Consider the following 20,261-nt stretch of genomic DNA (forward strand, 5'->3'; position numbering starts at 1 on the left):
ACCGGAGAAAAACCAAAAACCAAAAAAAAAAAAAAAAAAAAATAAGTTTCTTCAAACTGCATCCTACTGTTTCTGACCAAAATACCTGATGTGAGGACTCCAACTAAACGAAGGGAAATATGTCTCATAGGAGATAGCAGTTAATGGAAATGTAAAAACTATAAATATTCTTATCTTTGAAACATGAGATGCTTTCAAACACTTAAATGCAAATAAGCTAGGTATCTCATCCCAAACCACTGCATTTTAGGCAAGCCTTATCTGGAGCAGCTCGGTTGAGGGGATCATTTATCCGGCCACACTTAACCTGCATTGACACCCTTCAGTCTGTGGCCCGGCTCACTCTCCCACTCGCGGGCTTCTCCCTCGTCAGCCTGGCTCCAGTGCTGTGACATCTAAGGGAAGATAAGATGCTCAATAATCCTGCATGGGAACGAAACTGTGTATCCTGAGCCACATCTGACATTCTAGGTGTTACTTCTTCCTGCCTGGAGGTCGTGTATCAGCCTTATCACCAACTGCACAGTTTGGCAGGTTGCCCATTTACAGATTTAACTCTTTTCATGCTACTCAGTTATTTAACACATATTCATTTACTCCGTCACATGTTCCTGAACACGGAATCTGCTATAGTTCTCTCATCCTGTTTATTTTTGTAGTAATATATCTGTTCACTCGGTCTACTGCCTGTCTTAGCTGTTTACACACAGCTTTTTATCTTTAGGGAAAAATAGGTGAAAATAAGGAAGCCTCCTAATTATCTTGCAGTATTTGTTCTGCAGTCTGCACAGAACAGATATGAGATTTTCTCATATCTCTATCATAATACTTGCCATCTAGTACTGTTACATTTTTATACAACTTATTTTCAAATCTTGAATGTGAACTCCTTCAGGGAAGACTCTGACTAAATGTGATGCACGAGTGATGAATAAATAAATAAATGGTGGAAAACTGAGAGGTTTCCTAATGGATAGATGGACATGTTTAAAGAAGTTAGCTTCATTTGTATTTTCAGAGTTTTGGCTTTCAAAATTGATCATGGAATTTAATTCTAATTAGTGTCACTCCCTGTTTTTTATCAATGTAAATAATTTATTCAAGGGGCGGGGGATTTAGCTCAGCGGCAAAGCGCCTGTCTGGCAAGCCCAAGGTCGTGAGTTCGGTTCCCGGTACCGGAGAAAAACCAAAAAAAAAAAAAAAAAAAATTAAAAAAAAAATAAATAATTTATTCAGTGGCAAATCAAACTGTAGAAAAAGGGAGTTAGTAGCAGTTGGGGGTCTCTCTTGTCTGTTTCCGCACCCATTTCTTGTGTTCATTGCATGACTGCCACCCAAGTGTAAGAAAGTTAAGTATCATATCATTTTTTTTGTTTTCCTTTTCAGTCAGTTTCCAATTCTCCATCCAGGTTTTACTCTAATCCACCTTCATGGGGAAAGGTATACCCTTAATATGTCTCCACAAACACTTCTGTATGTATATGTTTTGAATGGGGTATACTTTGGGTGAAGATAACAAAAACACATTGTTTAGATGCCATGTTTAAGAGCAACTAGATAAAGCCTCTTTTGTGGAATAGAAAGATAACAGCTAAGATTTCATTACCTTGAAGTGGTTTGGGAAATAGGTATGTGTGCCAAAGGCTAGTTGGAGGATGCTTCAAAAATGGATTGACTGGCAGGGAATGGATAGATGTCTTTCTTAAATAAATAGATGGGGGAGCAGTCATGTTAGGAGGGTGCATGACTGCATAGAAAGAATTAGGGTTATATAAATGGGGAAATAACAGATGAATGGTTAGGTGAGTGGTTCACTGATGGAAGAATAAATTGGTACATTGATGTTTGATGTTTGGTTCACTGATGGAAGAATAAGTTGGTACAATGATGTACATTGAATAAATTGGTACATTGATAAATTGGTACATTTGATGGAGTTGAGTGACCAGTTGAAATGAAACGGCTCTGGGTTCCTCTGCCAGCAAAACAGCATATGGATGGATAAATATGGTGTGATCAGAGAAAGAGATTTTTGGGTGTGGAGGGGAAAATGAAAGTGAAACAGAAGAAGGAAAACAAGAGAGGAAAGGAGGTACTGAAGGTATGGAGATGGTTGGGGTTTGAATTCCATTTCCTTCATAAGTTATGGTTTAAAATAAACCTGAGGAAATTGGAACCTCTTCATCATGGTTACCTAGAGCTGCTAGTGTTTGCTTGCCACTGCCCAAAGAGAGTGCATCTGGTCTAGCAATGATCTGTGTTCATGCTCTGGGAAGACTGAGTCATGAAAAGGTCTAGGTTAGCCCTTGTCTGCAGAGGTAGCTGACGAGAATGTCAACCTCAACACTCTTGCTCAATTTTGGGTTCTTTTTTTTGTTTTTGTTTGATAGAGAAGATATCTCTGCTGTGAAATTATAATCTTCACCCACGTTCTACTGAGTACCCAACCACTGTTCCTAAACTTTATTTAAGGAATGCCTTAAGAAATCCAGCTCAACAGAGAGAGAGAGACAGACAGACAGACAGAGAGAAGGACAGAGACAGAGAGACAGAGTGAGTACATTGGACTACAGATATTTTCACTGGATGACAAGAGAGTATAAGAAGTGGTGTAACTACACAAATGGTGCAGATGAGGAAGCCAGGGCTGTGAAGTCAAGTGGCCATCCAAGACTGTTCACTTATGGCAGAATTAGGAAGGGTTCACAGAGATGTAAACACTTGATAAGAACCTGAATCCTAAGAAAGAAGCTAATATACAGTCCTGCGGAAAGCAGGATGAATATGCGATAAAGAACAAAGCATTGGAATTTTACTGGAAGAGAATGGTGTTTTGGAATTGGCTCCAGTCAAGGAGCATCTGCTCAGAGGCTCTTTGTCATGTTAATTTTCTCATAGGTGTTCCAGCAAAGGCTAAGATGAATAGAAATTAATGCAATTTCACATACTATCAGGTATGAATGTCCATTTTCACCACCGTATCTTCTCATGCTTATTCTTGTTAAAGAGGTTGTTAAAGTGGTTCTTGTTTCAAAGGAATCAAGAAGCAGCAACTATTACAAGAGTAAAATGCATAAACTGGACAGTATGTGGTCACCATTTTTCTGGAACTTCTCTTCTGATTCACTTGGCCTAGGTCAATAAATAATTTAGACTTTGAAGATCCAGAAGCCTCTGAAATTATTTTAAGTAGTATAAATATTTGATATACAGATATAATGTGAAAAGTACTTACATTACGTTCTCTCTCTCTCTCTCCCTCTCTCTCTCTCTCTCTCTCTCTCTCTCTCTCTCTCTCTGTATATATTGCAGTGTGAGCATGTAGAGTGTGTTTCTGAGAAGGGGAAAAGGATAAAGAAGGAAGGAGAGAGAAAGGATGAGGGCAGAGGGAGGGAAGGCTAACGAGAGAGAGAGAGAGAGAAAGAGAGAGAGTTTTCTGATTTCATCTAATCCTCAAACCCTAAAACACACAGGAAAAGTGTAACCTACTGTATTTTTCCATTCCTGGATCTCAAAGGCATATCCTAATAAACAGTCCCCTAAAAGTTACAAATTTCTTCAAACTTTATTGATACACTGCACAATCACAACCATCTTGTATTCATCCTGAATTAGAAAAGGTTACAACTACAATGTAACATGCACAAAATTCAGGTAGTATATTCACCCTTAATACAATTATTGACAGAAATAAAGTTTTCATTGATTTTTAAAGGAAAAAATAAGAAAGAAAATAAAAGGAAAAAGAACTCTAGAATGCTGACAAAGTCATACTCTTGTGTGATAAATTTTAAAGCATTTGAACATAGATTTGTTTTAAGGATAATTGTGAAAATGGGCACACCCATTGTTTGACACAGCTATAACGGCACCATTGATAAGTCATATATATATTTTTTAATCTAGAGGACTCTGAACTTGACAGATACATTTTCGTACACCCACACATTCCTCACAACTGCACTTTACGTGTCACAAAAATTTCTGAAATGATTGAAAATGCTCCCTTTAACTAACACAAGGGCAGCTATTATTACTTATCATTGTTATTACTGATATCCTTATAAATCGACCAAATACTGTAGGTTGCAGCCCCGCCTGTGTGGTAGAGGGGTCAAAATCTTTCTTTATTCACCCCGTGGTATTGGAACAACCATGTGCCTTGAAAGGACACCACTAAAAGAAACAAAAAGGAATCTCTTTCAGACTGCTGGAAATCAGGCTTGGCTGACTAGTTTCAGGATGAAAACAATTGCATATAATTAAGTCCACTCCACTTTCCTTTGGACTCCAAGTGTTCTGCACCTGAAAGCTAAATTGCACCAGATCAGCAATATCGTGTCACCACATCTTTCAATTGCAAATCTATTACTTCTTCCTTTCATTTACTTCTCTTCTCTTATGTAAAAATGAGGGAAATGAGACCGGCATTTTTACTTGTTTGCTTTTAATGATCATTAAGAGTTCTCATCATATGATATCTTTATAAAAACATTGTCTTCCTACTTGCACACCTGTGAAGTTTTACTGTAACTACTCAAACTTATTTGTCCTAAAAGAAAGAGACAGGGAATCCTTGGATAACAGGAGGGGAAGCAATTGGGTCTGAAAGTTTCTAGGAATAGGGCTTGTGCAAAACACAAACAAAAGTTCTTATTGCTAGAGAAAAGAAAATGAAATGCATTTGCCAGCAATAAAAATGTTACGTTGCTCCCCTAAGAGACTAAACTTTGGGGCGGGGGCTGTTTCTAGGTATTGGAAAGTGAATTTTTCTTGCTCCTGTGAGAACTCAGGGTCAAATGGGGAAAGATAGCCCCTTCACCAGGTCTCCTCTCACCTTAAGCCACCCTCGCCCTCTACGACGGGACTAGTGACAGCCAAGTACAACAGAGAAGATGTGTCCACTGGACCAGGAGCATTGAGCATCAGTACTCAGCCAAACAGGACTGAATTTCTAGCCACTTCAGAGGCTACAATGAGCTGTCTTTGGGATCAGCTGCCCACTTTGGGGTTCCTGCTCTTTTGGTGTAATAGTTCCTCTAATGTAAGTAGAACCTGCTAACTGATCTTTGCTGAGAACATATTGGCTGGATTGATAGAGAAAAAGATGCTCAAGCTCAGCCTCAGTGGTGTAACTACTGGAGACCTTACCACACTTTGTACCGGGTCATGGGAACCAACTGCCCAGCATGTGAAAGGCATCCACTAGTAAGAGCAGTGTACTTCAGAGGAAGAGGCCCAGGCCTCTTGGCTACCCAAATCCTTTTCTTTCCTTCTGTCCAGCTGAGCACAGTTGTAGTCAAAGACAGGTGCACCACTCTGTGCACAAAATGTGTGCATGTTTTCATAACCGCTCCCCTCCGTCTCCACCCTCCCCAACTAAAAGAAGAATCAGAAAAACTAAACACACTTGTTTAGACTTGCAGATGACTGTATCAGGCACTTGACATTAAACTAGGGAAATACAAGCTTGGTTGAAGCCTTAACACTAGCACTTTCATTGGCATTACTTTGGTGGAATACATATGAACTCTGTCTTGAGAAGGGGAAAGGCTTCAGAATAACTACCATGTAGCTGAATTCCTCTCACCTGATAGTTCCTTATAAGCCTTATTTGGTTTTCTATCCACATGGAAAACACAAGCTACTGGTTGCCAGACTTGTTTCTTTTTCTTGCCTGTATCCCCTCCCCACCCCCACTGTTGGCGCCCTGAACAAATCTGTCCAGCAGGCCTTTTCCACCCACCCTCCATGTGTAATGCTGGAAAAACATATGTAAGTGTGGATGTTGTCTTTAATAAACATTTGCTCTTCTCTTTGCTTCAGGATGTTGGGTAACAGCTACCATCACATGGAGCCGTCCCCACCAAAGTAACTCGCATGATGCACAAGCTGGGAAATGTCTGTTGTGAAGAAGAGTCACTTGCGCACCCAATATCCCACTTGTCTTGGCTTTTATGCACTTGGTTTCCTGTATCCCAGACAAAGAGTGGCTGATCGTAGCATGCTTTACTCTCCGTATCGTGATAAGAATAGGTAATCACCAGCAATGCTTTCTAGTATCCAGTGGCAGGGGACAGAGCACAGTTCCACACAGTAACCCTGAGACCAGCCTTGTGGGATGTGCAAGGTTCTGATGATCTTTTTGCCCAAGAGAGGACAACCTCCTGCTTTAGAACACATCTTGAAGTGAGGAACAGGTCAGGCTTGTCCATTTCAAATACCATGTTCCCCAGCACCATCCCACCTCCACATTTACTATACTCCAAAGTAACAAACAGTATCAGTGAAACATTTAAATGATGCATTTACTTCTCAGATAATTTCTGAAACCAACTCAACTCCAGGTGCTGAGTGTGGTGACAGATTTGAGACATTTAAGCCCAACCGTTAGTTCTGACTTGGTGCATGCTCCTGATCATGTCTGCAACTTGATTTTGGCACATCAGTTAATGCTCCCAGAATCTGGTTTGTTGGCAGTACACTAGGCAATGCAGATGTCTATTCACAGCTGGCAAGTGTAACATTAATTTTGCTCACATCAGTTCTACCTCTAGTGACAATGTCTAACTTTGTTTGGCAAAATAGTCTGGGTTTGTATATATGTATATAAGTATGTATACATATACATGTATATATAGGAGTATGTATACATATTTCCACACTGTGGCTGTTTTGTTCATTTGAAATAGTGACAACACAGACAGGGCACTTATACTGAAGAAAGATAACACTTGAGCATGGAGGAAACAGAACTCTGTGGAGCTTGTATTTATTGTTTCTTAAAATATGGACCTGAAAGGTTCTAAGCGGAGGCAGAACAGGTTTGTAGGAACAGCATTGTGCTTCATTCTCATCCTACAGCAGGTCAGTTCCCGCAGCACAACACAGTGTGGCTTTCGCTGCTGCTTCTCTGAATCTCCTGCTCCCAAGTCCCAGGAGACCACTCAGAAACATTTCATCCACACCTCTTTGTAAGTTAGATCTGTTTTGAACCCAAGAAGCTGGGGACATTCCTGCCCAAAGCCCTTGAGAAGCAGCCTGCATCAAAGGAATTCGTGTCACTTACACTTTCCCCCTTCTGTTTGCAGTGTTGTGTTAATCAAGTGCTTGGAAATTAAGTCAGTTGCTCAAGTGCCCTCAGCTCAGAAGAGCTTTCTGAAACAAATACCAGAGTTGTCAACACACCCGCCATATAATTGGCCTCCATCAGCTTTTTACTGGATAGTATTCAAACAGATCAAACCAGAACTGGAGCAGAGCAGAGCTGCTTAGCTGTAGTCACTGCACTTGGGAGCAATGGACTGCTGTCTTTACACTGCAGAGAGAGAGCTGTTGTCTTTCACATTCTTGGTAGTGAGGAAAGCCAGCAATGAAGAAGGTCCTGTAAGCTCCTGACATACGATTTCACGAAAGGCTGAGAGAAGCATAGCATAGCCGTTGGTACCATAATCCTTCAAGTATTCGAAGAGAAACGCAGTGCTCATCAAAGCTTCTCCAGGGTTAACCGTCTTCTCATGAAGGTGGTTTCAGGAAACAGTGTCCTCTGGAAATAGTGAGTGACTGATGTTTATATTGCTACTTTGGTCCATCCGGTAACAGCATCTAATCTGGGTGGATGGGTTACCATATTCGAAAGTCAACGACACAGGGTATTGCCTATCTGTGTTGCTAGCCTGTGAGATCACTGGCTTTTATATGAGATGCTCATATGCAATTTGAGGATGGTAATGTCTACTGATGGTAGGGAAGAAACGAAGACAGCAGGGTAGATATACACAATATGATTAGAGATTAATATGATAGTGAATTGGTAATGGGTAGCAAGGAGAGAAATAGAAAGAAATGTTAGATAATTACATTGATAGATTGATAAATAAAGAGATTGTTAGAAAAACAAGTGGGTGGATAATTGGATGTAGAAATAAATCAGACAACTGAGTCAATGGATAATCACGATTGTGTTAATAAATAGTTTGATAAAACCTAAATAACCAGCCATCTATTGATCATTTTTATGAGTTGCCCAGCAATTTTAAAAGACAAGTATTAGTCATAATATACTTCTCCTGGTTTTTTTTTTTTTTTTTTTCTAAATTTTTAGTTTTGGGTTTCATGCATAGCTCAAGCCTCTAATCCCTATAGTCAGTGGAAGAAATGAATACGACAGAGTGGCTAAAGAAGATGGGAAGAGGGGCTGGGGATTTAGCTCAGCGGCAAAGCGCCTGCCTGGCAAGCACAAGGTCGTGAGTTCGGTTCCCGGTACCGGAGAAAAACCAAAAAAAAAAAAAAAAAAAGAAGATGGGAAGAGTTTATATGTGTGCACACATATAGTATAGTGAGATAACTATAAAATACATGAACCTTATGAAATTAGGTAATAAACATGGGAGGGAAGATATGTACATTGTATTCAGGAAAATGAGCAAAAGCTTAAAAGACACAAAATAGGACATGTGGATGTGACTCTTGCTGTGTACTACGGTATGAAAACCTTGTGTTGTCAGGGTTTTTTTTGTCATAAAACACATTTTTCTGTCCATATGGAACTTATGGTTTGGGGTGTGTGTGTGTGTGTGTGTGTGTGTGTGTGTGTGTGTATAGACTGGTGGTAATGATAATGGGAAGAGGAGAAGAGGAAAAGGAAGGGCCAATGTAGCAGGAGCAGATTCCATTTTTGGACACACCAATGAATGATTATCCTACACATGATAAAACCCTGCCCACCCCTCCCGCTAACCCCATTCATTCCAACTGGAAAAAAAATCAAAATCAAAATACCCCCCAAAAAAATTGAGAAGGAGAACAGAAACAAACAGAAAGAATCCCAAACTGGTTTGCCCTCCGCCGTGTAGATTAAAGTCTGTGGTATGGAGAAGCAGATGTTGCTCAGTGGACCTATGGTTTCTTATCAAAACTTGATGAAGAAGTGGGCAAAGAGGGTCCCTGAGAGCCAGAGACAAGCCAGCGCTCTAGAGGCCGAGTTTACACCATCAATGACTGCTCCAGGCCCTGTGTAGGGGAAAGAGAGACAGACCCATTAGCATGTACCCAAAGGACACCATACGCATTCCCTGACAAGCAAATGCACAGGCATGCTGCTCTGGGAGCATTCCCCCAAGTTCCACCCACTCTACCCTGGCCTTTTCTAGTCTGGATAAATGGAAAATGCCTCTGGGAAGACTTGGAAACTCAAGGGGCAAGGCATTTGGATTCCTGGACCAGTACCACCTGCTATGGATGGGGAAGGCTTAAAAGAATAAATGTGTAGAGCTGAGGGTGATCATTTAGGCTGGTGGGTCAACAGGACAGAGCCACAGTCAGGCTCCACAGTGAGGTAAATGTGATGGCTCTTTATGTGCCTGTAACTGTCCTCTGTCATGGAGATGGAGTAGAGCCTAGGGGAGCAGGAGAAAGATGGCATGGGGGAAGAAAGGGTCTAGATGGATGAGAAGCAGATGAGAGTGGGAAGAAAGGGAGAAGGATGAAGATATTTTATGGGCAACAGATGATTGGGAGTGTGCATGGCAGACTATCATTGATATATATAATTTAGGCATTGTGAAGGGTCCTGCAAAGCTCCTGAGAAAGGGTGACTAATTGCCCATGAGGGTTTTAAGAACTATGATTGGGTCTATCTAAGCCATCAGAGCTGCTTCTCCCATGAAAATGAGCAAAACTCAGCCTCCCTGGAACTGATGACCCCCGATAGGTCAGCCTCAAGAATTCTCCCTCTATTTCTTTCTTGCTTCTTCACACCCTATGCCCCTTCTCCATATCTCTCATAAGTCATTCATGGACTACTGGGAAATGAGACCACATATAACACTGGCTGCTCTTTATTTCTTTGTCCTTACTATGTCTCAGGAAGACAAACCCTGTGAGCTGAGATTGTCATAATCTACAAGGGCTCAGGGAAGATGTGGCCCTATCTTTGCTTCCATGTTCACCCATCACCTTTACTTGCAAGCACACAGGATTATAACAAAGACCAGGAGCACAAAAGCACTTACTTTATGCTAAGGAAAGTAAAATTATATATTATCAAAGGGTTAAAAGCCATGGAGAGACAATTTTGTAAGACCAATGACAAAGGAAAGGAGATGCAGACAAAACGGCATGTCCTCTCTGCCAGCTCAAGCTAGGACTTCACTATCTCCTTGAAAGCAGTTTGGCCTACTAGAAAATAAAGATTTTTAAAAGCTGAGATATTGCTTCTCAGCCTTTTGCTAAGATCAAGTGTAGTTTCTGATCTTATCAGTTTAATATCTGATATGTCCTCTATCCCATAAAAAGCTGAGATAGAACGTTGTTTGCTTGGACTAGACTCAAGTCATTTGGCTTGCCTAGGAAGTGTATGACGTGGCATAGATCAAAGCCTTGCTTGAGCAGGGACTGGAGCAAACCTTTTATTTGCAAATTTCAGATCTCTCCCTTCAGCAAAGAGCATGCAAATGTTCCTACCTCAAAGATTTCAACACATGCACATATTTTCCTCTGACTTATAATGGATGCAGTGCTCCTGTAGACTACAGTCATATTTACTTGATATCTTCAAGTCTGGCTTATCTTTCTCTCCATTTTTGCTATCGAGTATTCATGAACAAGAGTAGGGTTAAGGGTCTAGCATAATGCTATAGTCTCATGAAGGATCCACACACATTTATGGAAATTAGCCTAATTTTGGGGCCCGTAGCAATTCAGAAATGCATCCTATGGAATCATACTCGCCTGGAAAATGTGATAGGTTGGAAAATACTCAAGTTGAAGCACAAGTTAATTTTCATATTATCTTCTGCAAAAGATGACTGGTGTAATTTTATAAGGAAATGTGTAATAAGGATTTATAAGGCTAAAATTTCTTTAAGAGTATCTATGTGTATATATATATATATATATATATATGTAGTCATACCTGATTATCTGCAGGGGTATTGGTTTCTGGACCCTCTGCAAATACAAAAATCCACAGATTCTTAAGTCCCTTATATCAAATGGTATAATATTTGCATAGAGCATACATACACCCTCCTGTATTTTTAAATCATCTCTGGATAACTTATACTAGCTAATAAAACATAATTGCTTTGTAAATAAGTGTTACACAGTAATGCTTAGGCAATGACGATAGGAAAAAGAGTATATACATACTCTGTGCAGGAACAATATTTTCTATCCACAAATGGATAGATCCATGGATGCAGAATTCATGAATATGGAGGTATACACACATGCATGTATATTTTTCCTTAAGATGCATTTCAATATATATATATATATATATAGCAAATATGTAATGTATGTATATATCTTATCTAGTTTTTTATATTGATATTAACTTAGAATTAATTGAAAGTTGTGTTCTACACTACAGAAGTAAAGGTATCTAGTGTAGGAATTACTTTAGTATAGGTTCTGCCAATGGACTTAGCATTTTTGTGAATGTACCTCTATTGGCACAAGGCTGGATACAGCCAAAGACAGAGCACAGGAAAAATACACAAGGAAAGTGAAGTGTAAAAGAGTAAGGCTTGGAGAGAAGATGAAGTGGGCTCATAGATAAGTGAGCATTCCAGGTAGTGTGGATAAGATACTCAGCACTGATTATATGGAGGGTTTACCACCACTTTCAACTTCTACTGAGTGCTTCAAAGAGTGAAATTACTCCTATCTACAAGTGTCTACTAAGTAATTTAGTGAGCTCAGCTTTCTGAAGATGATGATGACAGCACATTTACATTGTACTGTCTATGTGTAAGCATAGTCCTAAGGGCGAAACATATTTTAACTTAACCATCAAAACAACTCTATGACATTGCTATTTTATAGCAATCCACTATTGGTATTTCGACCTTATAAATGAGGAAACTGAGGACAGAGAATTCAAACACCCTGCCTATACTCACACACCTGGTACACCTGGAGCTGAATTAAACCAAGACCCTGTCCCAAGAGTCTATGCCTCTGATTGCTAGAGCTCAATTTCCTTCCTTTGGAAAATGACCATCTATATATGTTTCCAGGGACCATTGCATCACAGGGCGGTGGGGGCACTGGACTGGGAACTCAGTTTTATGTGCCTCTGCTGTTCTCTAGTTGAGCAGCATTCACCCTCGAGGTCTTGGTTCTTCTACCTGCAAATTGAGGAGAGGTTGATTTTGATGTCTTATGTGTCTCTTCTTTTATTAACTTTTTGAGTTATCATAAGTGGAGACTCTACATCTGGTGCCAGGCAGGACAGCTGGTGAGCAGCCAGATGGTCTTCTCCAGGTGGTACAAAATCATTGCCGTTCTGGCATTTAGCACCACTCCATGACCATGTCCTCCTGAGACAGCAAGACGGCATGAAATAGTCCTACATCCTGCACTTTCCCCTTTTTGCCAAAATTTCTTTGCAGCTCCAGGGAGTGTTCTGTTGTTGTTGCTGTTGTTGTTCTTTGTCAGGTATGATGCCACCCACTTTGTAGTATCAGATCATGTGGCAATTTACTGCCAAAGCACCTTTGGTCAATCAGTCTATGAGAAATGACTGAGCTACAACAGCCAGAGAATTAACCTAATCCACTGTGGTAGAGATTAAAGTGTTACTTTCCTCATACAGGTCCTGGATGCATTTGAAATTTGACTACTCGGTCAATGGCAGGACAGTGAGACTCCTCAGGAGGATTCTCAGGCGTGGTTCAGAGCAAGAAGACAATGGCTCATGTGTGCCACTTTCAAGGGTGGAATTGTGTGAGACAAGTGCCATCATCAATGAACTGATTCTTTAATTGCATCTTTACCGTTTGAATGGAAATGAGCCAAAGAAAGCACATGGTTTGAGTCATTCCCACTGGGCTTCTGTATGCTAGAGTCACTTCCCCGACTTGGGCTAATGTTTTTTTGTGCTTTAATTTAGAAAAAGTGATGGATCTCTGCTGTTTAAGTAATTTGATGTGGTCTCATGACCTCACAGAACTCCTATGTGGTCCCATAGGCTACAATAGGCTTTTGCATATGTTAGCTTAGTGAATCTGCAGTCATGCTGTGTTTCAGGGGAGGACTTGGAATTGAAGGAACTCCCCACCCTGAGCTCAGCTTGAACACACATCTGCAGAGTCAGGTTGAGTATGTTTTTCCTTTACTGTGGCTCCTTCGGGTCATAGTTTCCTGGGCTTCTCTAGGTGTATGCTAGTCAAGATGATGCCAGTATTAATGTTAATAAATAGGGTACGAATTTAAATGGTATTTTCATTTTTTTCCTGTTCGTTCTTTAACTCCTGGAATCCTGTATTTGGAACTGCGAGGCAGCTTTTCCGTGATGTGCTCTGCTTCATGAAACTGACCCTAAAGTGCATCTGGGTATACGTCCAGGGCTTTAAGCAAGGGTGGGGATGAGAAGTAGACAAAGCAACATGGCCCATGGCAACACAGTAGAAAAACACCCACTGGGCCGTAGGAAAACTTTCCTAAATGTGCTGCCTCTTCCATCTCCCTGCTTGTCCGTGAGGCCTGAAATGTTCTTTGGGGTAAGGTTGCTGACAGCTCTAGAAGTGCATCTAATCCTGGCAATACTAGAATCAGCCCAATTTACAGTTAAAATTGGCTCTTTGACTTACAAGCTATATTGTCTTAGGCAAGATACTTTGTATTTTTTTTTTCTCAAAATGGAAGTATAAAGCTTTTAATCTTTACAGAAATAAAAGATTAAGGTGATTGGTATTATGCCTAGTATGAGGTAAACTTCTGACTGAGGGAACTGATGCTATGAATTGGTGGTTCCACCCTCGCACTGTTTCATTCTTTTCCATAGACACTGAACCTAGAGTGAGGCTTTGGGGTGTGAGTGGAGCAGTCAGGTAGTTAATGCTCAGAATTCCTATGAAGGTTTGCAAAGATTGCCAAACACGAGCTGAAAGACCAGTCATTCTGGGCAAGTGTATTCAGAAGCCCATTCCTTCTTGGCTAAATGCCACACTTAAGGAACCCTGCTCTATTTGTGGTTAACAATGACTCAATTCAACAAGAATGGTTGCTACAAATATCAGCCTTCAGTAAATATTTGGGGGGGATAAGTTGACAGTGAAACATGTAATTATACCCCTTCCCATTATTCCAGCCCCTCTTCCCTCACCCTTTTGAATGCTAAAATTAATTGCTTCCTTCATGCCTGAAGTTGAGCATCTTTGAAAATAAAAGCTGAAATGAGGATTCAAAGCCTCAAAACAAACTGTGAATGACAATGGCAAAATGCCTTGGGGACAGATATGCAGATAAAAATAAGTTAGTCTTCAATATATAGGCAAAAAAAGAGGTAGAGAGGCAAAAAGGATCAAGTGGAAAATTCTAGAAATAGCAAAATACCTCTCTAAGACCAATGGGTGCATGCACACAGACCACATGACAGTACATATCCAGACTTGGAGCCCGGGTGAGTTAGGCAAACTGACTTTGGTACATTAAATATACCCAGTACTAGATACTTAAGAAATTTTGGGTAAGAGCTTTGAATAGAATTAAGCCACACTTACACAGTAAGAACTGGGCACTCCTGCTTCCCTCCCTGGGACTACATGTTTGTGGCTGTATTCAGGGAGTGGCTCATCAGCCTCCTCACTGACAGATTTTGACAATCACAGTATCCCAACTCAGCACAAAGCTCCCAGAAAGATATATAAGGTTTCTGGTAAGATCCTTCCTTATTAGAGATTTCAAAGCTTGAAAAATGTAGTTTTAAGCAATACATTTTAAGCAATGAAAGTATTAAAATGTATTGTTTTTCCTTTCTATATCATAATAAAAAGATAGCTCCATCTTCATCTACAGTTAACTGAGTAACTATAATTTTACTAAAATGGTAGGTGGGAGAGTGATCATATTTGAAAGAAAGAAAGGAAGAAGGAAAGGAAGGAAGGAAGAAAGGAAAGAAGGAAGGAAGGGAGGAAGGAAGGAAGGGAGGGAGGAAGGAAGGAAGGAAAGAAGGAAGGAAGAAAGAAAGAAAGAAAAGAAAGAAAGAAAGAAAAAACACAAATGCAAGCTGAACTTGATGATAAGCAGGGAGATCAATGAGATATCAGAAGTCTGAGAGGATACAGTTTTGTTCTGAAGCTTGGATAGGTTTTATAAGTATGATTATGAACTGTGTGACCTTCCTAATGAGGAACCAAAGGGATAATGATGTTCTTGGTGATTAAAAGAGGAGCTGGGAAATCTAATTAGAGGATGTATGCGTTACACTTGTTGGTGAAACATAAACCTATTTTCAGAGGTGCTGGCTGATGAAGGCATATCATTTCCCTTCAAAGGGAACTTTTCCTCCATTGTTTTTAATTACAGCTGAAAATGTGGCACTGGGTTGTTCTACAAGTAAGATTACCCAGGCTTTGCAGTACAACCAAGACAGGCAGATGAAGAGGCAAACGGAGCCATCTTTGTTTTGTTCTTTGTAACACACCCTGGTTTTTTGCTCCCCAGAACACAAAAGCCTAGCAAGTTAATATCAGAAGTTAATTCAACTCTGTAGGCTCATCACAAACCTGAAAGAAACAAGACTTCGGTCTGAGCATGTGTCTGTGCTGACATCAGCACATCCCGAAAGCTCAGTGTTAAATTCTAAATGCTTTGGCTAATAGCCAGATGTCAATGATTCACAGAGAGGAGGTGAGGTGTGAGCCAATAACGAACCTCATCAGGAATGAAATGTAAAATGTCTGCATTTTTTCCTAATATGTTGACATTTTGCAGGTTGAGGAAAATATAAATGATTATGCCGTTGTCACCAGCCAAAAGCAATGGTGTTTTTCTCTGACTCATCTCTCCTACCTGGATTTAAACTTTGCAATTGGAAAATAAAAATCATATATGTTATCAGCAGGAAACGGACAAACTGTGCAGTTGGAAAATAAAAATCATATATGTTATCAGCAGAAAATGGACAAACATGTGCAGCCTTTGATGTCTCCACAAGAGGTTTTCCTAAGGAGTGGATGCAATGATTGACAGAGCCCCCCTCTGAAGGAAGACCTGGGAGGGGACCCCAAAATTTCCAAATAGAATTGGGCCATGTGAGAGTCTAAAATGCAGGGTAAAGTGAGAGAAATAACAAATTGGTGTCTCAGGGAGAGGAATACTCATCTTTTAGAGTATCCAGCTTTTCCTTAGTTAGTAAAGACTCAAATGTATAGCAACTGTAACTGATGCCCCCATTGACTCAAAGATTTATTTATTAATTTCAACAGACATTTACTGGGCAACAGCCATTGCAAGATACAGTGCTACATCTTCTCATTGAAGAAACAAATACAAACAAAATGTAAGCCTACATAACAGCCTAAAAGGTGAGGGTTAGTTTCTCCAGCGGGGCTTGGAGATGCTCTACAGAGGATGATTACACCGCACTTTGAAGGATAAGTAGGTTTCATCATGCAAATAAGGGTGCGAAGCCTGCATGTGAGACCCTCTGAGACATGGGCACAGACAGAGACATGAGTTATAGAGAAGTATAGGATTAAAGCCAGCACCAAAATCTGGTGTTGCCATTTCTATGGCAGAATTCCTAGGTCTCGGGGGCGGGGGGGGGATTCTGTTATGTAATTTAAGTTCTCTGCAGTCTAGGCTCTGCTGTGAAATAGAAATAGTAACACTCTTATCTCGAAGGGTTCTTAGGTACCTAAGTCCACACTTTATAGATGGTAGCTTTTTTTCATTCCTCTACCAGGATGCTCACCATATTCTGTTGCAGTGGCCTGACTGTTTGTTGGCACAGGTCAGAAACTGTTCCTCTGTGCTCCTTGGTCCTTAGTATAATTCCTGGCATACAGTAGGCACCAAACAAATATTTGTTGACTAGATTAATGAATGGATGGTGGAGAATAGAAGTAGTCCCAGCAAAGGCTGGGTTGTTTCTGGGGACTTGAGACCCAGAGGTCCCCTCCTGGTGGAACATGAACAGTAGCAGGAGAAGCACATGAAATTCTAAGGGGAGACTGAGCTCGGGTGCAAACAGCATTCATGTCTTGTTTTGCTCGTAGGCTGAGGTTTTCAGTCACTGAAATAACAAAGTCCATTCTGAGTTTTGGAAAGGTCACTGCTGTGGCACTCAGATTGGAGAAAGATTCCCAGAGATGGGGAGTCCGTGAGAAAATGTCATCATCATCCAGGCAAGATGCACCTAGAGTGTGAGTGACAGTGGAAAGCAGGCAATCAGCAAAGGCCATGTCTACTTGCCAAGACTCACTGCCTAGCAGAGGGAGAAGTCAAAAGATCAGTGAGGGTTCCAGTGAGAATACGAATATACTGAGGAAGACACACTGTGGCAGAGCGATGCTGGGGTAGGAAGAGTTTGAGTTTGGGGTTCCTCTGGAAGATTCAGGCAAGGACAGTGATATGTAGGTCAATATTCAGGACAGTGCACAGGTATAGGTTCAGAAGTTATTAGACCACTGTTCAGAGGCTACCAAAGGTGCCCTCAGAGAGTTGCTTGAGAAATACATTCTCAGGTTCATTCTCAGAGTTCATGATTAAGTGGTTCTGGGGCGAGAGTCATAAATCTGCAGTTTTAAAATACCCAAAGTAAGTCCAATGTAGGAAATCCTGCCCATATGGTGCTAGAAGAGATGACAACCCCTCCACCTCCCCCTGAAGTTCTCCCTTGGCCTTACAGGAGAAGCTCTGGAGAAGCTAGAAGCAGGCTAAGGTGGAAAGGTAAGAAGGAAGTCACTCCCTGCCTTATTACAGATGCCAGTGACTGGGTACTGGGTGTCACAAGAGTCTGACCAGAAAGGAGGCTCCAGACATTGGGGTGTCCCTTTTAGAGCTTTGGAGTACCAAACAGAAACACCATGGTGTGGGCATGGAGGCTTGCTGGAGAGAACCTGCTGTCCCTTGTGCTCACTCTGCACACTCTACTTGGAGCCGCAGAGGGAATGGCACGGTGATTAGCACACCTGACTACAGGGAAGGAAGGAGAAGACATAAGCAGGAGTTTTGTGGGGAGGCATAAAGCCAGGGGTGTGGAGGGCTCTGTGGTATTGGTGGGATGGATTTGCAGAGATGCTGGGATGGTACAACCTCTTGCTGAAGAGAATCCAGTTTGAAGATCCAATCTGATATACATATTTATTCCAGAGGAATAGTCATTAGCAAAAGAAAATACAGACTCTATCCTCAGGTGTTGCAGGAGCTTCGAGGTGAGTAATAGGCATAGCTGCTCTAAGGGAACTGAAGCTCTGCCTGAGAAAAATCCTAGAGCCCAGATGTTGCCTTAGCTGGCTGTTTTGCAGTGTTCATTTGCAATGACAAGATTCCTATGAGTTGTCCCTATGCTTCATACTTAACTCTTAATGTAACTAATTTGTGTCGCTACAATTTAACAGACAAAATGTGAGAACTCTGCTTTTCTCTCTGCAGCAACCCCTTCCTTCTTGGTTTCTTGTGCTTTTGCTGTCCCTCTCTCCTGCCAGTTCCAGTAATCCAGGCATTTATATGCCTCATTAAGCACATCCCTGCTCTCTGCAGCCCCAGATGCAATCTAGTTCAGAATCTTCCTTCTTTACCCTCTAAGGACAGGAGACAAAGTCTCTTGCTCAAAGCCCAGAGGAGGAAAGTGGGTTGGCATACGGAGAGAAAATGAGAGACTCCTGCCAGGGACAGAGCTGTAGCCAGCAAGCTGAGCCTGGCCATCCCGCTGCTCCCAGGACTGGCAAGACATCAGGCACCAGGGATCCAGGTCCTTCAAATGGCTGTGTCCACTCCATAACACTAAGGGCTCTTGGAGTAAGCTGCTTTGCAGTACTGTGGGGGGTTTGCTGCCATTTCCAAGGATATGGCTTTAGAGAGCTGTCCTCTATCCTGTCTGCATTCCATTATTTCTCAAACTCAGAACAGATTTAGAAGGCTAAAAGTAAGCTGTTATCCATCTTGTTCTACTTGTATATTGTACAAGCAACAGAGGAACAGACTACACTGTAGCTGTTTTGTATCAGAATCGGATTGGAACTCAGACTTCCCAACTACTGGCACCAGTTTCTTCTCAGCCTTCCACTGCCCACCTGGCCCTTTTGTTGCTGGGACCTAAGGAAAGTAGGTGTCTGACATGCTGCCTGATTTGGCACCCTGCCCTCTGTACAGTCCTGTCTCTGGGCTCTTTGACGGGAAAGTGGCAAGTGTGATGACAAAGAAGCATTTCACATGGATGCCAACCACTAACTGATCTCTGATGAACACATCATCTGTATCATCTCTTATTTCTCCTGATCATTTCCTATCTCCACTCACTCACCAACCCCTTGTCTCCATAATCTCAGTCTTGATGGTGTTCTCTTGAAAGTGTTTTTATCCCACTTTCCTTTGTTCTTTGCTTGTCAGTACAGACATCTATCACAGATGTGTATATGAGAGAAGAAGGTTGTGTTGGGACCTCATGGGCAGAGTCAAAGGGAGCTCTCAGAGAGCACAGTTACATCCTGGGAGGGCAAACACAAATGCACATCTGGAAATGGTGTGTGTGTCTGGGAAGTAAGAACACACAGATTTTAAATGTAAAACCCACTCTCTACCAGAGTAATTCTGGGATAGACAGGGAGCACAGGGGTGAACTGAGAGCAGGAGGTCAGTCCAAGCAGACACCTGGCGCGATGCAGTTCTGCCAAGAAGAACATGCACAGGTATTCAGAGTGGGCTCCAAGGATTATTTGCTGGATTGAGACTGCAGTGATTCCCTCAGGCCTCTGCACAGAGTGCAAAACTACAATCATTGTTCCTGTGCTTGTAAGCCAGTGTGATCTAAGTTGCCTGCCTAAACTCCCAACTTCCTCTCACATAAAATTGGAATAAATATAGTATTTATTTCATAGACTCACTAAGTGACATGAAACATGCTGAACAGTCTAGAGGCTGGGTACATAGTGAGTGGCTTACATAGCAAGTGGTCAGTTATAATTATAGAGCACTGAGGACTAGGAGAGTCAGTCAGGGTCAGCAGGCAGTGTGGGTCAACTGGATATTACCTAATCTTGTGCTGACTCTCCTGACATTCAGTGATGGCCCTGAAGAATTAGGCTGTGTGGGTGCCAGAGAGGACATCTCATCCAAAAGGCTTTCACTGTTGGAAATATCAAGGCCCTCCCAGCAAGGGGCACTCAGGCAGGAAGCTGCACAGCTTAGACTGAAAGACCCTCTGAGATGCACAGCCCTTTCTTTATCTGGGCACATTTTAGTCCCTGGCAGTTGCACTTCTGCTATCACCGACCCAGACTTCTGATCTCTGCAGACGTTCATCATTC

At 41.5% G+C, this 20,261-nt stretch overlaps 1 protein-coding gene across 3 annotated transcripts in view; it reads right to left on the bottom strand.

The window, feature by feature from the left end:
- Positions 1 to 8,572: 8,572 nt before the first annotated feature.
- Positions 8,573 to 20,261, bottom strand: part of Opcml (opioid binding protein/cell adhesion molecule-like) — a 1,129,591-nt gene continuing 1,117,902 nt past the window's right edge. For all 3 annotated transcript variants that reach the window (XM_005378577.2, XM_005378578.2, XM_005378576.2), the window contains one exon: positions 8,573 to 9,012. In XM_005378577.2, coding sequence (XP_005378634.1) covers positions 8,912 to 9,012 — 101 coding nt within the window. In that variant the 3' untranslated portion in view covers positions 8,573 to 8,911. The remainder of the gene's footprint in view (positions 9,013 to 20,261) is intronic.

Source organism: Chinchilla lanigera, unplaced genomic scaffold (assembly GCF_000276665.1).
Source record: "Chinchilla lanigera isolate Chin_1 unplaced genomic scaffold, ChiLan1.0 scaffold00011, whole genome shotgun sequence".
Taxonomy (NCBI): domain Eukaryota; kingdom Metazoa; phylum Chordata; class Mammalia; order Rodentia; family Chinchillidae; genus Chinchilla; species Chinchilla lanigera.